We start from the raw sequence: 20,234 nt of genomic DNA on the forward strand, positions 1-20,234 counted from the left end.
TAAAAATGTGCTTTTATATAATACGTTCATAAAAATCGTGATAAAGTAATTCAAACGGTTTAATAAATTTTAAATGTCAAAATGGGAAATTCGTGGGTGTTACAGTTTCCTGTGGGTCTTTTAATGTGTTGATGATGTTTTGTTTGCTCTGAAATTTGATAAGTAGGTAAAGGGTAGTGCAAGGTATGTCGTAGTTGTGTTGTTTATGGTGGTTGTTGCTTGCAAGTGGTGGTTCGAGAGAGTAAACTAACCCACGAGAAAGTCCTACTTTGACTCTATTTTGATTTGTTTTAACCTCCAATTAACTCCTCTTGAACCACTACTTGAAACGAACAACCTATACACACCTCGTTTCTACACCTCCCGCCAACTAGCTAGTTATGATTGGGCCACATTTTTGATCATACGGAGCGATTTATGACATTTCGTAAGTTCGTCAACACGTGAAAACTTCAATAGTCAAGTTAACCTCATGGTCGTCATCTACGTGCCGATACGAGCGTTTTGACAGTAATTATAGTTCATTTGGGGCCCGAGTAAAAAACCTCTTCCATTTTTTAAACCGTCTTAAACCCGAGTCGGAATATTATGGAATTTTCCGGAGTATTATTCCTAAATTTTATCTTTTATCACGAAAATATCTACCTTGCGCAATAGTAAGCTTATATCTACCCGCCTCACATATTTTTTCTCACGCGAGTGTTCGCCCTTCTCTCCTCTTTGCATTTCTAAGACCACGCTCTTACTTTTTGACGCCTACGTGCTTGCTCTACGCGACCACGTATGCTCAGATCATTCGGAGTACCAGTCACGTTTGCATAACCGACCAATTTGATCACTGCACTTTAATCAATTTAATCAATTTGTTCTAAATCCTCTTAAGAGGGTACTTTTGTATTACATCGAGTCGAGCAATCACTAATACGATAAGTTAGTTAATCTCGCCTCGTCAAACATGTATGTCTGAGGGTGTAAAATCCAAATTTTATTTATTACATTTTATTTTGTACAAATTAATGTGCGAATTTAAATCGCAAGTACTATACTCTCAAAACCGCTTTCAAAATCATCCTTCCAAACCTATTTTTCAAAACAACATCGAAAGACGTCGTAGAAGAAACGCATCAGCAGATGCGCCTTCTGGAATAGTCGCAGCATTTACTGCGCCTCTTCTAGAGGCTACTTTTCTGCTGTTACTCTTCTTCTTCTTCGAGTATCTTTTCAGGGATTATCAACAGGGTGGTCATAGATGGCCTTTTGTGGGGTATATTAGTGTGTAAATAAGGCTTGTCATAGAGGGTTGCTCTAAATCTGTGTTTACAGCGGGTGGTCAGGGCTTTTCCTGTGGGTCTTTTAATGTGTTGATGATGTTTTGTTTGATCTAAAATTTGATAAGTAGGTAAAGGGTAGTGGAAGGTAGGTCGTAGTTGTGTTGTTTGTGGTGGTTGTTGGTTGCAAGTGGTGGTTCAAGGAGAGTAAACTGACCCACAAAAAAGTTTACTTTGACTCTCTTCTGATTTGTTTTTACCTCCAATATACTCCTCTTGAACCACTACTTAAAACGAAGAACCTATAGACACCTCGTTTCTACACCTCCCGCCAACCACCCAATGATGATTAGGCCGCATGTTTGACCATACGCAGCGGGTACTACGCGTATTGGAAGGGTCGCAGTTCCTGCTGCGCCTCTACCTAGGCTGTTTTTTCTCCTGGTTTCATATTTCTTCCGGATTTCTTTTCTAATTCTACTTTTACCATAATTCCTCCACGTGATTAGTATAAATAGAGGCCTCTGCCTCACATATTTTTTTCTCACGCGAGTGTCCGCCCTTCTCTCCTCTTTGCATTCTAAGACCGCGCTCTTACTTTTTTACGCCTACGTGCTTGCTCTACGCGACCACGTATTCTGAGATTATTCAGAGTACCAGTCACGTTTGCATGACCCATCAATTTGTCCACTACACTTTAATCAACTCAATCAATTTGTTCTAAATCCTCTTAAGAGGGCACTTTTATATTACATCGAGTCGAGCAATCACTAATACGACAACTTAGTTAATCTCGCTTCGTTAAACATGTAAGTTTGAGGGTGTAAAATCCCAATTTTATTTATTAATTTTTATTCTGTACAAATTAATATACGGAGTTTTATCACAAGTACGCTCAAAACCGCTTTCAAAGTCATCCTTCCAAACCTATTTTTCAAAACAGCAGCGAAAGACGTCATAGAAGAAAGGCATCAACACATGTGCCTTCTGGAATAGACGCAGCATTTGTTGCGCCTCTTCTAGAGGGTGCTTTTCTACTGCTACTCTTATTCTTCTTCTTCTTCGAGTATCTTTCCAGGGATTATCAACACGATGGTGATAGATGGCCTTTTGTGGGGTATATTAGTGTGTAAATAAGGCTGGTCAAAGAGGGTTGCTCTAAATCTGTGTTTACAACGGGTGGTCAGGGGTTTCCTATGGGTCTTTTTAATATGTTAATGATGATTTGTTAGATCTGAAATTTGATAAGTATGTAAAGGGTAGTGCAAGGTAGGTCGTAGTTGTGTTGTTTGTGGTGGTTGTTTCTTGCAAGTGGTGGTTCGAGGAGAGTTAACTGCCCACGAAAAAGTCATACTTTGACTCTCTTCTGATTTGTTTCAACCTCCAATTAACTCCTCTTGAACCACTACTTGAAACGAACAACCTGTAGACACCTCATTTCTACACCTCCCGCCAACCACCCAGTTATGATTGGGCCGCATATTTGATCAAGCGGACAATTTTATGACATTTCATAAGTTCGTCAACACGTGATAGCTCCAATAGTCAAGTCAACCTCATGGTCGTCATCTACGCGCCGATAGGATCGTTTCGACAGTAATTAGAGTTCATTTGGGGTCCGGGTAAAAAACCGCTTCCATTTTCTAAACCGTCTTAAACCTGAGTCGGAATATTATGGAATTTTCCGGAGTATTATTCCTAAAACATATCTATTATCACGAAAATATCTACCTTGCGGAATAGTATGCCTAATTCTTCCATAATTTCTAAATCAACCGCGAAAATCTTTCTTGCTGAGGAGAAACTGCCTAAAAGAGAACGCAGCAGGTTATGCGCGTCTTGGAAGGGTCGCAGTTCCTGCTGCGCTTATTCCTGGTCTATTTTTTCTCCAGTTTTGATATTTCTTCCAGATTTCTTTCCTAATTCTACTTTTACCATAATTCCTCCACGTGATGAGTATAAATAGAGGCCTCCGCCTCAGATATTTTTTCTCACGCGAGTGTCCGCCCTTCTCTCCTCTTTGCATTCTATGATCGCGCTCTTGATTTTTTACTCCAACGTGCTACTTCTACGCGACAACGTATTCTCAGATCATTCGGAGTATTTGTCATATTCGCATGACAGAACAAGTTGACCACGTCAGTTTAATCAAGTCAATCAATTTGTTCTAAATCCTCTTAAGAGGGCACTTTTGTATTAAATCGAGTCGAGCAATCACTAATACGACAACTTATGTAATCTCGCTTCGTCAAACATGTATGTCTGAGGGTGTAAAATCCCAATTTTATTTATTACATTTTATTTTGTACAAATTAATGTACGTATTTATATCGCAAGTACGCTCAAAACCGCTTTCGAAATCCTTCCAAACCTTTTTTTCAAAACAGCAGCGAAATATGTCGTAGAAGAAACGCATCAGCAGATGCGCCTTCTGGAATAGTCGCAGCATTTGTTGCGCCTCTTCTAGAGGGTGCTTTTCTACTGCTACTCTTCTTCTTCTTCTTCTTCTTCTTCTTCTTCTTCTTCTTCTTCTTCTTCTTCTTCTTCTTCTTCTTCTTCTTCTTCTTCTTCTTCTTCTTCTTCTTCTTCTTCTTCTTCTTCTTCTTCTTCGAGTATCTTTGCAGGGATTATAACCACGGTGTTTATAGATGGCCTTTTATGGGGTATATTAGTGTGTAAATAAGGCTGGTCAGAGAGGGTTGCTCTAAATCTGTGTTTACAGCGGGTGCTCAAGGGTTTCCTATGGGTCTTTTAATATGTTGATGATGTTTTGTTTGATCTGAAATTTGATAAGTAGGTAAAGGGCAGTGCAAGGTAGGTCGTAGTTATGTTGTTTGTGTTGGTTGTTGCTTGCAAGTGGTGGTTCAAGGAGAGTAAACTGACACGCGAAAAAGTCCTACTTTGACTCTCTTCAGATTTTTTTTAACCTCCAATTAACTCCTCTTGAACCACTACTTGAAACGAACAACCTCTAGACATCTCGTTTCTACACCTCCCGCCAACCACCAGTTGTGATTGGGCCGCATGTTTGATCATGCGGAGAAATTTATGACATTTCATAAGTTCGTCAACACGTGATAGCTCCAATAGTCAAGTCAACCTCATGGTCGTTATCTACGCGCCGATACGATCGTTTTGACAGTAATTAGAGTTCATTTGGAGTCCGGGTAAAAAACCACTTCTATTTTCTAAACCGTCTTAAACCCGAGTCGGAATATTATGGATTTTTCCGGTCTTATGTATGTCCTCTAAGGCCATCTTGATCTGGTTATATCCCGCGTATCCATCGATGAAGGATAGCAATGCGTGATCCACTGTATTATCCACTAATATGTCGATATGTGGTAGAGGAAAGTCATCCTTAGGGCTTGCTTTGTTTAAGTCTCTAAAGTCAACACAAACACTAATTCTCCCATCCTTTTTGGGTACGGGTACTATGTTAGCTACCCAGTCTGAGTACTCGAAAACTTTGATGAACCCGGCTTTGAATTGTTTATCGACTTCTTCTTTGATCTTGAGAGCCCATTCTGTCCTCATTCGTCGAAGTTTCTGCTTCACGGGTTTGAACCCTGGTTTGATTGGGATTCTATGCTCTGCAATCTCCTTGTCGATCCCTGGCATATCTTTGTAGGACCAAGCAAAAACGTCTTTGAACTCGTGTAGGAGGTCTATGAAATTGGCCCTTTCGGTGGGGCTCAGGGTTGTCCCTATCCTAAGTTCTTGGGGTTCTAGTTCAGTTCCTACGTTGATGGGTTTGGTATCTTCTATGACTGGCCCCCCTTCCCCCTCTTGTAGTTTTTCTTTGGCTATGTAGGGAGGTATTTCGATTAAGTCAGGGTCTGGGTCATTCTCATCATCATCGTAAACAGAATTGCATTCAAGACAACACGAAGAGTAAGCAGAACCCGATTTATTCATATTAAGATTTGAGAAAAGTTGAAACAAAGAAGCCATTTGTTCTTTGGTCAGTGGCGGTAAAGGGACAGCAGTTGGGACATTTCCCGAACTACCGTTGCTGTTCGATACTAGAATAAGAGAGACGAGGGGAGTGGGAATGACGACAACATGGGACTCTCTAGGAACTTCTCTAGACTTCTACTCTAACTCCGACTCTGACTCGATTTCATCGTCTTCTGGTTCTCCTTTGAACATCTCTCCTTCTCCAGTAGTGAGCTTGAAGAGTCTTCCTTGATTGTTTGTCCACTTGATCGATTTTCTCCATCCTTTCTCGTGATTGGTGTTTATTTCTGTGATTAATGCGGTAGGGTTGAAGTGATCATCTTGAAGTATCATAGTAATGATCTCGTCATGCGCGGCTTTAACAAATCGATCTTCTTTAAATAGTAGACTCACGGTGATGATTGGAGAAATGGTGGAGTAGTTCCCTCCATTTTCTATTGCATGAACTTCATTCTCGACTGGAGAAATGAGACGTGAACAATCTATGGTAGATTCTGCATTTGTAATCACTAGAACTCCAAGAGGATTCTTAGTGTTGTTAGGCTTACCTCCAGGTGGTATTGGTAGGCGACCGTCTTCAATCATGTCTTGAAGTACATTTTTCAGTTTGTAGCATTTCTCTGTATCATGTCCCTTACCTCTATGGTATTCGTAGTACGAATTCTCATCCCAGAACATGGATTTCTTTTCTGGTTCAGGCGTAGGGCCTATGGGTTGAAGTTTCCGAGTTTTATCAATCTTTTCAGAGCGTTGGAATATGTGTCCCCTAGATTTGTGAATTTCCTTGGAGGGGTACTCTTTTTAGATGGCTCAAGGAGGTTAACTTCATCAGTCTTGCTAGTAGAGCCGTAAGAACGACTTGTTGAGCCTTGATATCCACGACCTATCATTTTGGACAAGAGCCCTTTACGAATGTCATCTTCGATTCTTGTCCCTAGTACGGTCAAAACTTTGAAAGTCTTGATGTTTTGATACCTCAAATGATTTGCATAGATGGGCTTTCGATTGTCCACGAATTTCTCCACAAGGATAGCCTCATCCGGACGTTCAACAAGTTGAGTACTAGTCTTCCTCCACCGACTTAGGAAATCGGTGAAACCTTCTTTGTCATTTTGGGTAAGAACCTCTAAAATGCGCATGTTGACTTGGATTTCAGCATTATCCGCATATTGTTTAGCAAACTCGATTGCGGCATCGTCCCAAGTAGCGATTTTCTTGTGATCTAGTGAATAGAACCATTGCTTTGGGATGGTGTCAAGAGATGAAGGAAAGATCCTTAAGAACATCTCGGGTTTAATTCCCTTGATAGACATGTAATACCTAAAGGCACGGATATGGTTCAAAGGGTTTTCATGCCCCTTGAATTTTGGGATATCCGTCATGTTGAAGTTGGTTGGCAACTTGGAACTCACGACCTCATACTTGCGATTATTCTCCCTATAAATGTCATCCCCTTTAAGATACATCAAATGCTCCTCTAGGTATTGGAGTCGTTTCTCAGCTGCAGTCATACCCATGGGAGGGTTTTCATCCCCGAAGTCATTCACGAAGTCATCAACGATTTCACTTTATAGAGGAGGCATCCTCGTTTCCATGGCATATATTCGGCCTTCAATGGTGTCAAGGCGATCATGCACTTGGTCTTAAGTGACTTGGAGACGAGCTAGCTCGGTTAAGATTTTATCATTACTATCCTGGAGTTGATTGAAGTTCACGTCGCTTGTTCCAGGCATCTTGGAAACTGAATACGAGACCGACGATGAATCAAAACACGATCGACCACTCTAGCACACTTACTTGAAAAGACATGTTTTGACTCGTGAAGTGGGAGTGTGCCACTTGTGTCAGTGAGCTTTGAGGAAATGACAAAGTTTGAAAAATGTCGGTCCAAGTCAACTTTAGTGTAGTTTTAGGAGTGGTCTCGAAGTGAGGTTTTGAAATGGGTTTTGAGGCCCGAATTTTGACTTGACAATTGGACAGAGTTTCGGCTTGTTTTGCACTAACATTAGGCCCAAGTTCGAAATTTTACATGTTAAAGAAGGATTTTGAATTTTACAAAAATCGTCATGGTTTTATTTAGAAAAGGGTGATCACGTATGGTGAAAACAATATAAAAGCATTATAACGTGATGCTGAGTGCATTTAAATGGGTTTTGGTTTAAAGGATAGGTTGCCATACCGAACAATCAAACCCGAAGTCTGTGGAGAGGCTCGTACCAAACAAGATTAAAGTCGATTCCTAGTCCATTTCTTCAAGTAGTGAAAGTCCTTGATACAAACAAGAGTAAGTACCATGGTATGGATGACGTCAATCGCTATCCATCCTTAGGCCCAAATAAGAATTAGGACCGTTTAGACGGGACGATTGGTCGAATGGGTTGGGTTGGGCCTAGGAAGGCCGAATGAAACGATGGTGAGCATCGGGTGTGTGTGTCGGTGGTGCGTCGTATGGGACAAAGCAAGCATCTAGTTTCCATTCCTTTTTAAAATTTAACCTATGACCGTCCCCAACAACTCTACTAAGTATTTTGGTACGGTGACCCGGGATGTCGTCTCGGTAATTGAGGTATAGCCTTTCCTATCTTCTGCTAAGGAGCGATCAAGGTAACCGAGTCGGGATGACTTTCGGTTGGTTGTCCTTTATGACTCGTGGTCCCCCAATCATATAATTACCTTAGAAACCTCTTAAATTCCCGTTCTATTGTGTTTCACGGTGCCCACGACCCCGTCGTGGCATGATGGCCTACGCATGGCGTCATAAGGCGCCCATGGTTAGGCAATGCACGGTCATGGCCTAGCCAGCTAACCTCAAAATGCCCCTTGGCCTAGGAATTTTACGCCCATAGCCTAGGCAACTAACCTCAAAATGCCTAGGCATGGCTATTCAAGGGAAGCCCAAGGCAGTGATCGGTCATTGGTGCCTATGGCCTAGGGAGTGCTCGGTCATGGGTGGTCATGGCCTAGGCAGTGATCGTCATTGTTGCACATGGCCTGGGCATTGCTCGGTCATGGCTAGGAAGTGCTCGGTCATGGGTGCACATGGCCTGGGCATTGCTCGGTCATTGGTGCCCATGGCCTAGGGAGTGCTCGGTCATGGCTAGGCAGTGTTCGGTCATGGCTGCACATGGCATGGGCATTGCTCGGTCATTGGTGCCCATGGCTTAGGCAATGCTCGGTCATAACTTTGTATATTCTGGAAATTCCCAACATTCCAAAATTTTAATAAAAATTTGCCGATTGAATATTTTAATTTATTTCACAAATAAATCGCATAATACATAACTTTAACCCCTTAATTCCAAATTAAACATAAAATTATGTAAAACATCAAAATTAAAATTTTGAAGATTCAATGTAAGTTTCTAGAACCTGGAAAAGACAAATTTTTTTATGTCCAAAAATCGAATTTACAATTATGACTATTAAAGTTGCTATTTATCAATTTTACAATATAAAAATCAATAAACATCCAAATCAAACGAAATTTGACATAAAACTTTAGATCTGATATTCATATCATAGATACAACCTTTGGAAAAAATTTCATACCATAAAATTTACTTTAGCTTTTTTTGCTAATATAGTCACTATTTAAATGATTTTTACATCTAAAAGTCATAAACCATGCAAAATAAAACCATTTTACCTCAAAATTTACATACAGTGTGTAAATATTGCATGTGACAACATACTAAAATTTCATGGACAGAAACGAAGTCTAACTAATTTTAACAAAATTACCTCCATTTAATCCATTTTTTTCATGTAAAAATCATAAAACATGCAATATAAAACACTTTTATACGAAATTTTACATACAATAAGTAAAATATGCATGTGAGGTCGTGTTAAAATTTCAAGGTCAGAATCATAGTCTAACATATTTTAGTATTTAAAAGTCATTTTACCAAATAAAATGTAATAAAAATACTAAAAATAAATTAAAGAGCAATATTTATACCATAAATCATCAAAATGACCTACAATCAATTTAGCACCAGAATGTTATTCATGCAAAAATTTCGTGGTATTTATCCTCATAAATCACAAATTTCTAGTTTTATATGTTAACATTTTAACTCGGAAAAACAATGACCGATAATGCATTCAACAAGCATTGCTCTGATACCAATTGAGGATTCATAAACCTCTTATTAGACATTTCTAATAACTATATAAATTTATTTTAGTCATAAACTAACAAGATCTTATGCATGCATAACAATAATATGCAAAGTAAGAAGAAAACCGATCTACTTACAAGGAGGGCCGAAATGTGTATAATAACTTGGACACCTTTCAAATTAGTCTTCTTAAGAAAATCTTAGTGCTCCAAGAAAACGTTACATTCAATAATAGAATCTACTCCTCAAGGATTTGTACCAAGGTAACCTTCTTAACACAAGTATTAATTTGTTACTAGAAATTAGAATAAATGCCCTTAAATTAACAACTAACACTACTACAAATGATCACTTGGGCCACGGCTAAATTCGTGGCGCAAGTGTTAAATTTCCGTGGCTAAATCATTTGGCCACGGGAATACCTTCCGTGACGCAAGTGGCCGTGGCAAAGAGATAGCCACAGGAAAAACAAGAACGTGGCTATTATTAAATTTTTGGCCACAGATTCTCTCGTGGCTAATAACTCCCGTGGCCAAAAAATTTCCCGTGGCGAAAAAATAATTCCCATGGCAAAAAATATATATGAAAATAAAAAAAATAAAATGTTAAATAATTTTTTTCACGATCGATATTTTATCAAATATGGAATAGTGACAATCTCGGTACTGGTTTCGCTAGTTAACTCGATTCATTTGAACGTTCTTTGGTTTCACAGGTCATGCATTCGCGCGCATCAAAGAGACTTCCCAGGAGGTCACCCATCCCAACACTACTCTCACCTGAGCACGCTTAACTCGTTTTTTTGATGTACAACCGAAACTGAAAGTTAACTTTGTTGATATGATTAGTACTTTAAATCCTTTTAAGTTTATTTTTTTCCTTTCAAAATATACCTTTATTACTATTTAATTACAAAAATGTTACATGATTTACAAATTTTTGCGGAAAAAACATTATTTTGGCCAAAACAATCAAATTTTCGATCTTACCCTCCCGAATAATGATTTTGACATCATTTTTTTTGCGAAGTTAACAAAACCATTTTCCCTAGAAAGTAAACTTAATCGTGTTTTCCTAACATTTTTTTATTTCTTTAGTTTATCGACATTCTTATTTTCATTTATCTTGTACTCATTTTTTCGTATATGTTTTTTACGCAAATGCTATTGTATGACCGTCGTATGTACGATATGAAAAATTAACCATTTTTTGGTAAAATAATGACCACTTTTTATAACTTAAGGTCTTTCCCCCCCCCCCCCCCCCCCAAATTGGTCATTATTAACCAAAATGTAGTCACTTTTTACTTAAAAAACATGAAAAACGCTTTCGTACAACAGAATCGCTTATTTTCTTAAACTGATTCCTTTTTGTTATGATTTATCGTTTTTTTCCCAAAATTTTCACATTATTTGCACATGTGACTTTAAATTATTATAATTTCTATATTTTCCCAGTGATGTGCTCATTTTCAATGAAAAAAAAAAAATTCCATACTGAATTTTGGGTAAGTTGATAAAAACTACCAACTTTAGTCATCTTTTTCATATTCAATATCAACATAATCAATAATTAGTAATCACTACCAAAATATTAACTTTTTTCTACGATAGGTACCAAGTCGCCTTCTTACTCTATTTTTTTTCCTACTTTAAAGGTGTTTTTATTTAAGTGAGGGATTTTGGAAATGAGTGAGTGAAGATTTGTACTTGAATGATGGCTTTTTGGACTTTTCAAGTAGGTTGAGATTAGATTTTCAGGCGACTTAGTACCGAACGTAGAAAAAATTTATATTTTTGGTATTGATTACTAATTATTTATTATGTTGATACTGATTATGAAAAATGGTCCTTATATTGGTAATGTTTATCAATTAATCCTTGAATTTTTTATAGGGACGTGCTATTTCCCGCACATCATTTTACTAAATCCTACACAAATTTACGTATTTTTACGATTTTAACCCTCTCATTTCACACTCACAAAGAAGAAAATTGAAACTTAACTCCTTGCCTTGACCACCCGTCCCTACCCCAGCCACCGTTGGTCTCACGGTCATCGGTCGGCGATAACCACCACCAATGTTTTCCCCCACTAACCCAACAACCTATGAAACTTCTTGCTTTTCTTCTTCATCGTTACAATCCCCAAAATCTCCCTAACCCTAATTCTCCGAACCCAATTATGTACAGTAATAACTTCAAAGAACAAGCAATCAAACACATAAAACACGCAGTAAACTACGATAAAGCCTTCCTTCGATAACGGCGGAGTCGAGTCGAGACCTAGTCCGAGCAAGATAAAAGCCGCCGTCCAGGCCAGGCTCAAGGGAAAGCCGCTAGTGGCGGCGATGATACGGAGAAGGAGAGACTTAGGGTCGGGCTTGATTCAGCGACTTTTGTGAAAAGCCAAATGCGAAGCGACGGTCGGAATCGGGACTGGGGATTGAGGTCGGGGAGGGCTTGTCGAGTGGGACTTGCGTTCAATTTTTTTCAAAGGTATGAAATGAGAAGGGCAATTTTGGAAGAATATGAGAATTTGTGTAAGATTTAGTAAAATAATGTGTAGGAAATAGCAATTACGTTTTTATATTGGTAATTTTTCCGATATGTTTTTTTCTTAATTGATTTGTGGGAGATCATTTTTTTTCTTTCATTTCTCAGCGCACTTATTTCATTTAATAAATTTTGTAATCTAATTGTCATTTTTTTTCACTCCTAAAAAAAATTTTCCCAAACTTTTTTTCTCACCAAGTTAAATTTTATATCAAATTCAAACTTTTCTATAAATATCTTACAAATAAAGTTGTAAATCAAATTTTGATTGAACCAATTTGACAATAAGTTAATTTTAGATTTATCAAAGATAGATGATAAATAACTTATTTATTTAATTTTATATGCCATGTCTTTAAATGTGATACGATCATTTAAGATTGTTATTCAAGATTATAATATTTTAATTAAAAAATTAAAAGAAATTCACGACTCTAATAAACAAAATATATATTAAAACAAATTTCTTAAATTAGAAGTGTTTTTAAAAACCTGCAAAACGTAATTGTGATTTCTAAAAGAATAAAAAAAATTAGACGATAAACTTTTCTTTGCTTGCATATAAGTTTATAAAATTTTAAAATTTCTTATTAAAGTAAATAAAACAATAAAAAAATATTAATTAAATTAATCAAAGTGTTTGCAAAATTTTATATTTAAATGCATTTTTATATTATTTATATTTGATTAAATTTCTTTTTGATTTTAAGTTTGCCTTAACATGAGATATCTTAATTTAAGTTGAAAAAGATACTCGCCACGGGAGTTTGTTAGTTCGTGGCTAAATTTTTTTTGCCACGGAATAATTCGTGGCTAATTAAAATTCCGTCACAGGTGTGACATAGTTTGTGGCTAAAATGATTATTTGCCACAGTTGTAGCCTATTTCGTGGCACAAGTGACTTTCTGCCACGGAAAAAGTTATCCCGTGGCATAAAATTTTGTCCAAAATAATGAATAAATTTTTCCCGTGCCTAAGCAGAATTTAGCCACAAATTATAAATTCCCGTGGCATAATTCGTGGCGCAAGTGACAATTTGTTGTAGTGTAATATTATAGTTTACTACTTCCAGTAATGATATATAAATATTAGTGATTTTGTGATTTTCCTTCTTGAGAGTTCTTAACTTATGAGAGAATACACAAATTTTCAATGTATGTTTTGTAAGAATGAATTAAGGGAATAAGAAGAGAAAACTCTCCTTATTCATGTGGTTGGCCGAAATGCACGGGGGAAGAAGGCCCAATACATGCTCAAGATTGTTCTTCTCAAGGTGTAGGTTGTAGGTCTAAGTCTTTTAGAAACATAATCATTATGTTCAATTCTCAATTAGAGCAACAATTAAGTCCTAAACCTACCTAACCCCTCCATTTACACGGCACGCCCTATTTTAAAAGGGTCCATTTTAAGTTAGTCCTATGTTAATTTGTGTAGTGTGACATATTGGACATGTTACTAGACATGTTATTTAATAATGCATTTTTAACTCATTAAAAATCATTATATAAACAAAATAAATCACATACAGAAATTAACTAGTAATTCATAATTCCAAGTACTTAAAATGGGTCATTAAATTATAAATCACAACAACTTGTATTTATAATAGATCATTCTTATTTTAATTATTTCATAAACAATAATAAAACCTAAGTAATAAAACAATTTTACATTACTTAGAACGAATCTTATTTAATCGGATTACCGTAAGATACGAATTCTCACTCACAAAATCATTCGTTCAATTTTAAGGAATTAATTAACTTATATCAACATACAATTAATTAATTAATCAATTAAGAGTGTTACCCTAGAGGTATGACCTTAAGGGATCAACTGATCATCACCGTCATACGACAGTAATGTCAAACTCTAGTCAGCCAATCATTACCGATTAATGTGGATCAGTTGACAATAAAATGTTACAATCCCTCATGCATTCTTATTATGAGATTTAAACATGTGATCGCATTATTGTCGAGGACACATACTCCAACATAAAACCATTCCTCATCTCCATCTTGAAGTCGGCCCAAGGAATGACGGCCTCACCCCTTTCATTATAGTAGTCCCTCATAGCATCTCTTTCCTTATACCACCAACCTCCTGCTAGACCCCCAAGGTAGAAGGCGGATTGCTCCACCTTGAGTCCTTCGGGACATCTTACCACCTCAAAGACATTTTACATTTCTCTTACCCAATAACTAAAGAGATTAGGCTCGCCCAATCTAATGTATTTGGTGGGTCGGTGGCATGAGATAGTTGTGCTCACGGCCGAGTCATCCATTTTCGCGTCCCTCTCTGTAGTGACATTCCGAAAAGCTTCGGCGAGAGCTTCATTTTTTTGCAATGATCCAGTCCACCTTCTCCTCGAACCCACGGAGTGGTGGTAATGGTGATGGTGTCCTTGCACGATTTCACGGCGTCGTATCTCTTCAATAACCATAGCAAACGTCAATACATGTTGCACAATAAGAGACAAACGATATTGACCACTATACAGGTCCACTTGATCGAGTATAGGGCTTCACTCGGTCGAGTGATGTTCCACTCAGTCGAGTGGCTCACACTCGGCCGAGTGGGTCCTATACTCGATCGAGTGTTTCAACATCAGGAATTTTCCAGGATCTGGAAAACTGTTCACTCGGTCGAGTGGCATGGGCACTTGGTCGAGTGCCTTCAATTCGGCCGTGTCCCCTCTTCCAATTGACCAAGTACACCCCCCCCCCCCCATTTCCCCCTTCCTTAATGGATCATCTACCCATTCCGATTCACATAAGTCTGTATATAACCCTAGTTTGCATGTTTCTAAATGCAAGCAATGAAAATATAAGCGTAGATGTGACATACGATATACATAAGACAATAATTAACATGTGATTTACATACCTATTTACAAATTACCGACTTTAACACTTTAATATAGTAACATATAAACATCCAACATGTTCCTTACTAGCTTGAATATAATCATCTATGTCACCACATAAAGTGCTACTAAACATGAAACTACTTCACAAGTATGAAGCAAGAATATTCAACCACCACATGCACCAAGAACGTCCCATTACCCCACGTGTTGTGACAGATTCAAGTTAAGAGGACAAGAGTACAACATTGGGACGTCTCCCTAGCTTGCCACAAGTTCCCTAAAACTCAAATCAGGTTCATTTAACATCAAGACACCTAAGTTGATTGATTTATTATTTTAGGCTCCAAAATCATCGCTCTGATACAACTTTGTAATACCCCCATGAGTCGCGATCCTTCCTCAAGGCAATCCCAACACATGAGAGTGTCACAATACTTGGTTCCTCAAGCTTGTAGTGCGAACAAACGAGTAAAGAGTAATTTAAGACTACAATTTAAATAGATAAGTTGTAGTTAGATAATTAGTTACATGTTTAGAAATGCAAATACCATTCCATTTAGTTACAACCATATTGAAGTGAAAAGTGGAGGTTAAGATTCAAAAACTAGACAACAACAAAATGGATGACAATAATGTGAAGACCGCCCCCAAGTCTCCGAATACATACAAGCTAACCTGTCAAGTCACTGCTCCCCATATAAGCAGAAATCATCATTTGGTTCACCACAGACATTTTGAAAACACTTTAGTTAGCTCCAATAATACAAATGTTCATGAATGCATACTACAATGATAATGTACATGAATATGTAAGTAAGGATTTAATACATGGATGCATAACAACTCAAACACCCACCTCCATCACACGGTGTCAGGGACACGCCCACGACAACACTAGCACTACGCCAAATAAGACATCTAATAACGGTCAAATAATGCAATTACCATTTTAAAATAGAAACACAGGACCGTTATTGTAACGACGGTTGTTAAATATATACCACGGTTGTACAAATAACACGCGACCGCTATATAACATCAAGAACCGTTATAAAATTTTCTAAGAAACCGTTATTAAATCTTAAGAACGGTTTCAAATCCGTTGTCGTAGTTTACTATTGACAACGTCTTACGTTCCAAAACCGTTGTTAAATATTATATATGATAACGGTTCATTTAGTTATCTTATTTAATAGAATGTCAAAAGTTAACAACGGCTTTATTACGTGCAAAATCGTTGTTATATTCATCTGTTTACAACGGTATGTAATCGTTATCTATCTTTATTGATGAAATTTTGACAACGGTTTTGCTTCAATAAACCGTTGTAAAAGTTTTGAACTCGACAACGGTTATCATTCGTTATTTTATATTTTTGGCGGTTTGAATGGGAGGGAAAATATGTCAACGGTTATTTATCTTAATAAAACCGTTGTCAAATAATTGTTTGCAACGGGTTGTTTTTAACCGTTATCATTTTTAATTTTTTTTTAAAAAAGAATTTTAGCTTTGTTCTAGCAAACATTTGAAATGCTATTTTTTCAAAAGCGTTTGTAGCATTTCTTTGAAATGCTATTTTTCTTTCTTTGAAAAATAGCATTCCAGCAGTTGTGCAGTGCAAAATTTCAATCCTGTATCAAAATATTACGTCCCGCAATCAATTAAACCCAGTTTAAAAACAGTACAAACAGGATGATCAATAGCCAAAACACAACTTCCTCAGAAAAACAAAAGCAACCAATACACAATGGATCTTTATATACACACTCATACATAAAGCATGAGAAAACTATTGAGACTCCGCTAATGAAACAACATAACTCACCCACATATTTCTCATCTGGTTGATGTCCTCTGTTGAATATTCCGGGGCTTTGTTGAGTATTAGTGCAAACTACAATTCAAAATACACATAATCAAAATAGATATAATACATGGAAGTATACAGAATTTAACTTAATTTACGTCTGAAATAGATTTTAAATCACACTAACCCGTATCAGAATGGTAGATAGTTTTCTGTTGATAACCTCCCACATGGACTGACAAACGTAAAAGGCGCATTGTTTGTCGTCTGGTGCTTTAGAAGAATATTATATAAATCACACACAAATCAGCTGAATTAGATAATCAACCTCTCGCATAAACATTAATTAAATGATACGAGTAATTATTAAGAATACACTTACTAATGGCGTGATAAAATTGGGAACATTGTTGCTTTTATATTTCCCTAGTGGACATAATCTTTTTTTTTTATTCAAAAATACTAACTCATAAATATACACACATGCCATTATTATTTGCATATATATGGCTCAAGTCATACAATAACAAATGACATTATTGAAGGTTGTAAACTTACTCAGTTATCATCCTTACACAACTATCAGAGGGTTTGCCTTCGCGAGAGTCAATCCAGTACATTGTTTTTGTTTTCACTTGGATTGCCAGTAGCACCCAATGCTTCCTATTAAATTTGGGACATTGAACTGTTAGTTCATTTACACGCATTTAAGCATGTTAATAATAAATTTATAGAACCGTGATTCATTACAATAATCACGTACTATACATACATATTCTCATTGTAGGGGGCAAGCCATAGTTTTTGGATGACATCAACCGACGAGCGATACTATTGATTTGTTCTTCGTATGAAATTCTGTGCACAAAGAACTCCTTAGGACTTAAGAATCCGTAGGCGTGAATTGGGACATCAACCGACGAGCGATCTGATTATTCAGGTACCTATTACGCCACATGGAACGAAAAATGTTATTGTAATTGATAATTTTAACAAAACATCATTATTCGTAAATGGAAATGACTAAATAGTTGTATTAATAAAACTTACTTAATCCAAATCAAAATGTGAACTGCATCTAAATTGTCAAGGTCGACAAATTCCATCAGTTGCTTCGGGTCCAGAATGGCTATATCAGTTGCGCCCATAATTTCCTCTTCAATTTTAATCATGACTACATCCCCTCTAGGTGAGTTCTTTACAGCCGGGTTGTGCAAAGCCATCAGTGAAGAAGTTTTCTTATTTTTCTTATATTCACACGATTCATAATAAGAATCATAAGCAGGCTTGACTGCAACAACTTCCATTGATGTAGTAGTAATTGCTTTAGATGCCGCCATGGCTTTGCTTAACTTCTGCAAATGTAAAGATTAAAGTACTTACGATGTGTTATTATTCGTACCCTAATATATTTAAAGAACAAGTAATAATTAACGTCTGCGCATAGGTACCTCGAGGATGACAACATTGATGAGGTTGTTAGGCCATTGCACATAAGAGCTCAGGGCTTCTTTCAACTAAGTGATCTCCTCATTAGGAAATGGGACTTTTACTTCCCCATACTCGTCTTTATATAAATGGGACACTTCCACTTTACTGCAGTTGTGACGAAGGGGTATACCATGAACCTTAACTTGTTGAAGCAGGTCGTAAGCGAACACGTATCCCCTGGCAACAACTTTCTGTTTCCCCTGTAAATAGAACAGACGACAAGCCACCTTGCAATCGCCCTTCACGACAGCTTTAATCAATTAGTACACATACATTCACTACCTTTAATAAATTTCATAAGTAAAAAACGTTTACTAAGATGAATAATTATAAACTAGCAGCTATTACCTTTTTCGGTGTAGAAAAGAACGTCTGATCATCAACTACCTCAATCTCGTCCTTTGTCACAGCCTTTCTGACTTCCTCTTCCTCTTCAACTGCCTGATATCGATCCTCGGCTATCACCTCAATCTCCTTTGCCATTTCCTTCTCCCTTGCCATGTCCTCCTCGGCTTCCTTCTGTACATTAACAATTGTCCATATCACACGCACTGATTTTTAAAATCATATAACACATTGTGTGTATATATATATATATATATATATATGTGTATATATATACATATATATATATATATATATGTATTATTACCTTTTATTTTATTTTATTTTCTTTTTTTTTGCAAGACTTAGCGATCTTTCATTAAAGAAAGGAACCAAACATACAAAGGAAGCACCAATAGGTGAAACAAAATAAGCAAAACTACAACTCTAAAGCGAGGATAATCTCCTCACTATTTACACTATTAAGATTAGATAAAAGACGGATTCTAACTAGAGTTTTAATTTTATGAATAAGTTGCTCTAAAGTAGCGTGTGTATCAGTAAATATTCGGGCATTACGCTCTTGCCATAAACTATAAACCACTGCTGCCAAAGCGCAACGGGCCCACTTCTTCCTCCATCCCCTGCCAGTGAGCTTAGACAATCTTCAAAGTTCATGATTAAGACTGAGTGGAGCACGAGTGATACCTTGCCAAGTTAGGATATCTTGAAGAACCTGCCCAGAAAACTCGCATTTAAAGAAAAGGTGCAGCTGGGATTCGCAAGCCTTGAAACAGAGAGAAGATCTATTAGGGATGCAATAGCCTCGCTTATAGATGTTGTCAATGGTAGATAGACCATGTTGCATAGCCAACACAGTGATAAAGCGATGCCTAGGCATAACAACAATGTCCTGAAGAGCTTTAGTCCAGTACAAAGTAAATTGCTGCTTCCTAAAATGCTGGTAACACTTCTTCATATGGAGTTTGTGATGTGTAGTGGAAGCATAGAAGAATCGCTGAGCCTGGCTAACCCCTCCTACCTGCTGAATATAATGATCTCTGGTAAACATGATTTTTTTCCAGAGAGGAGAAGAGAAAGCCAAAAGAGCAATGGTCCAAATATCAACGCCCTTGACTCGATAGGCAGTTGCCCATACAGTCCAAATAGAGCTCTGACCAGATAGTAATTTCCAGAAATGTTTAAGCATTAAACATTTGTTCCAACACAAAATTTCTCGAATGTCAAAGCCCCCTACTCTGGAAGATCTACACATCTTATCCCAAGCCAAAAATACCATACGCTTGTCCCCTTTCTTATATCCTCACAAGAACTCTCTACAAGACTGTTCAATATATTTAATTATGCCTGCTAGTAGGAATACATAGGAGCACCAGAAACTCTCAAGGCCAAAAATAGTTGAGTTAATCAGTTGTAATTTGCTAGCATAAGATAGAGTTTGACTTGCCCAGTGAGAGATTTGTCCCTCTTTTTCCTCCTCCTCCTCACCCTCCTCCTGCTCCTCCTCCTGCTCCTCCTCCTCCTCGTTATCCTCCTCCTCTGCTTCCTTTACGACTTCTTGAACCATATTCAACTCTTTTTCTGATGGCTTTTCCCCAGTTTCCAACATTCTCATCATCAATCTGGCTATTTTATATAGTTGTGTATTAGAAATTAATATCAGCATATATAGTTATAACTTACGTTGGTTCAAATACAGTATTTATAGATTACCTTCTTGGAATCATCACCACTTCGAGTAGTTTTCCCAAAATACTCAATGATACAAACATGCGTCGATACCCCTCTCACACGACCTGGATGCTCTGCTTT

At 37.3% G+C, this 20,234-nt stretch overlaps 1 protein-coding gene across 1 annotated transcript in view; it reads right to left on the reverse strand.

The window, feature by feature from the left end:
- Positions 1–18,994: 18,994 nt before the first annotated feature.
- Positions 18,995–20,234, reverse strand: part of LOC141633031 (uncharacterized) — a 29,155-nt gene continuing 27,915 nt past the window's right edge. The window contains exons 4-5 of the mRNA XM_074445528.1: positions 19,138–19,575; positions 18,995–19,045 (exon numbers count right to left, since the gene is read on the reverse strand). Of these exons, the coding sequence (XP_074301629.1) occupies positions 18,995–19,045; positions 19,138–19,575 (489 nt within the window). The remainder of the gene's footprint in view (positions 19,046–19,137; positions 19,576–20,234) is intronic.

The sequence above is a fragment of the Silene latifolia genome, chromosome Y, assembly GCF_048544455.1.
Source record: "Silene latifolia isolate original U9 population chromosome Y, ASM4854445v1, whole genome shotgun sequence".
Lineage (NCBI taxonomy): Eukaryota > Viridiplantae > Streptophyta > Magnoliopsida > Caryophyllales > Caryophyllaceae > Silene > Silene latifolia.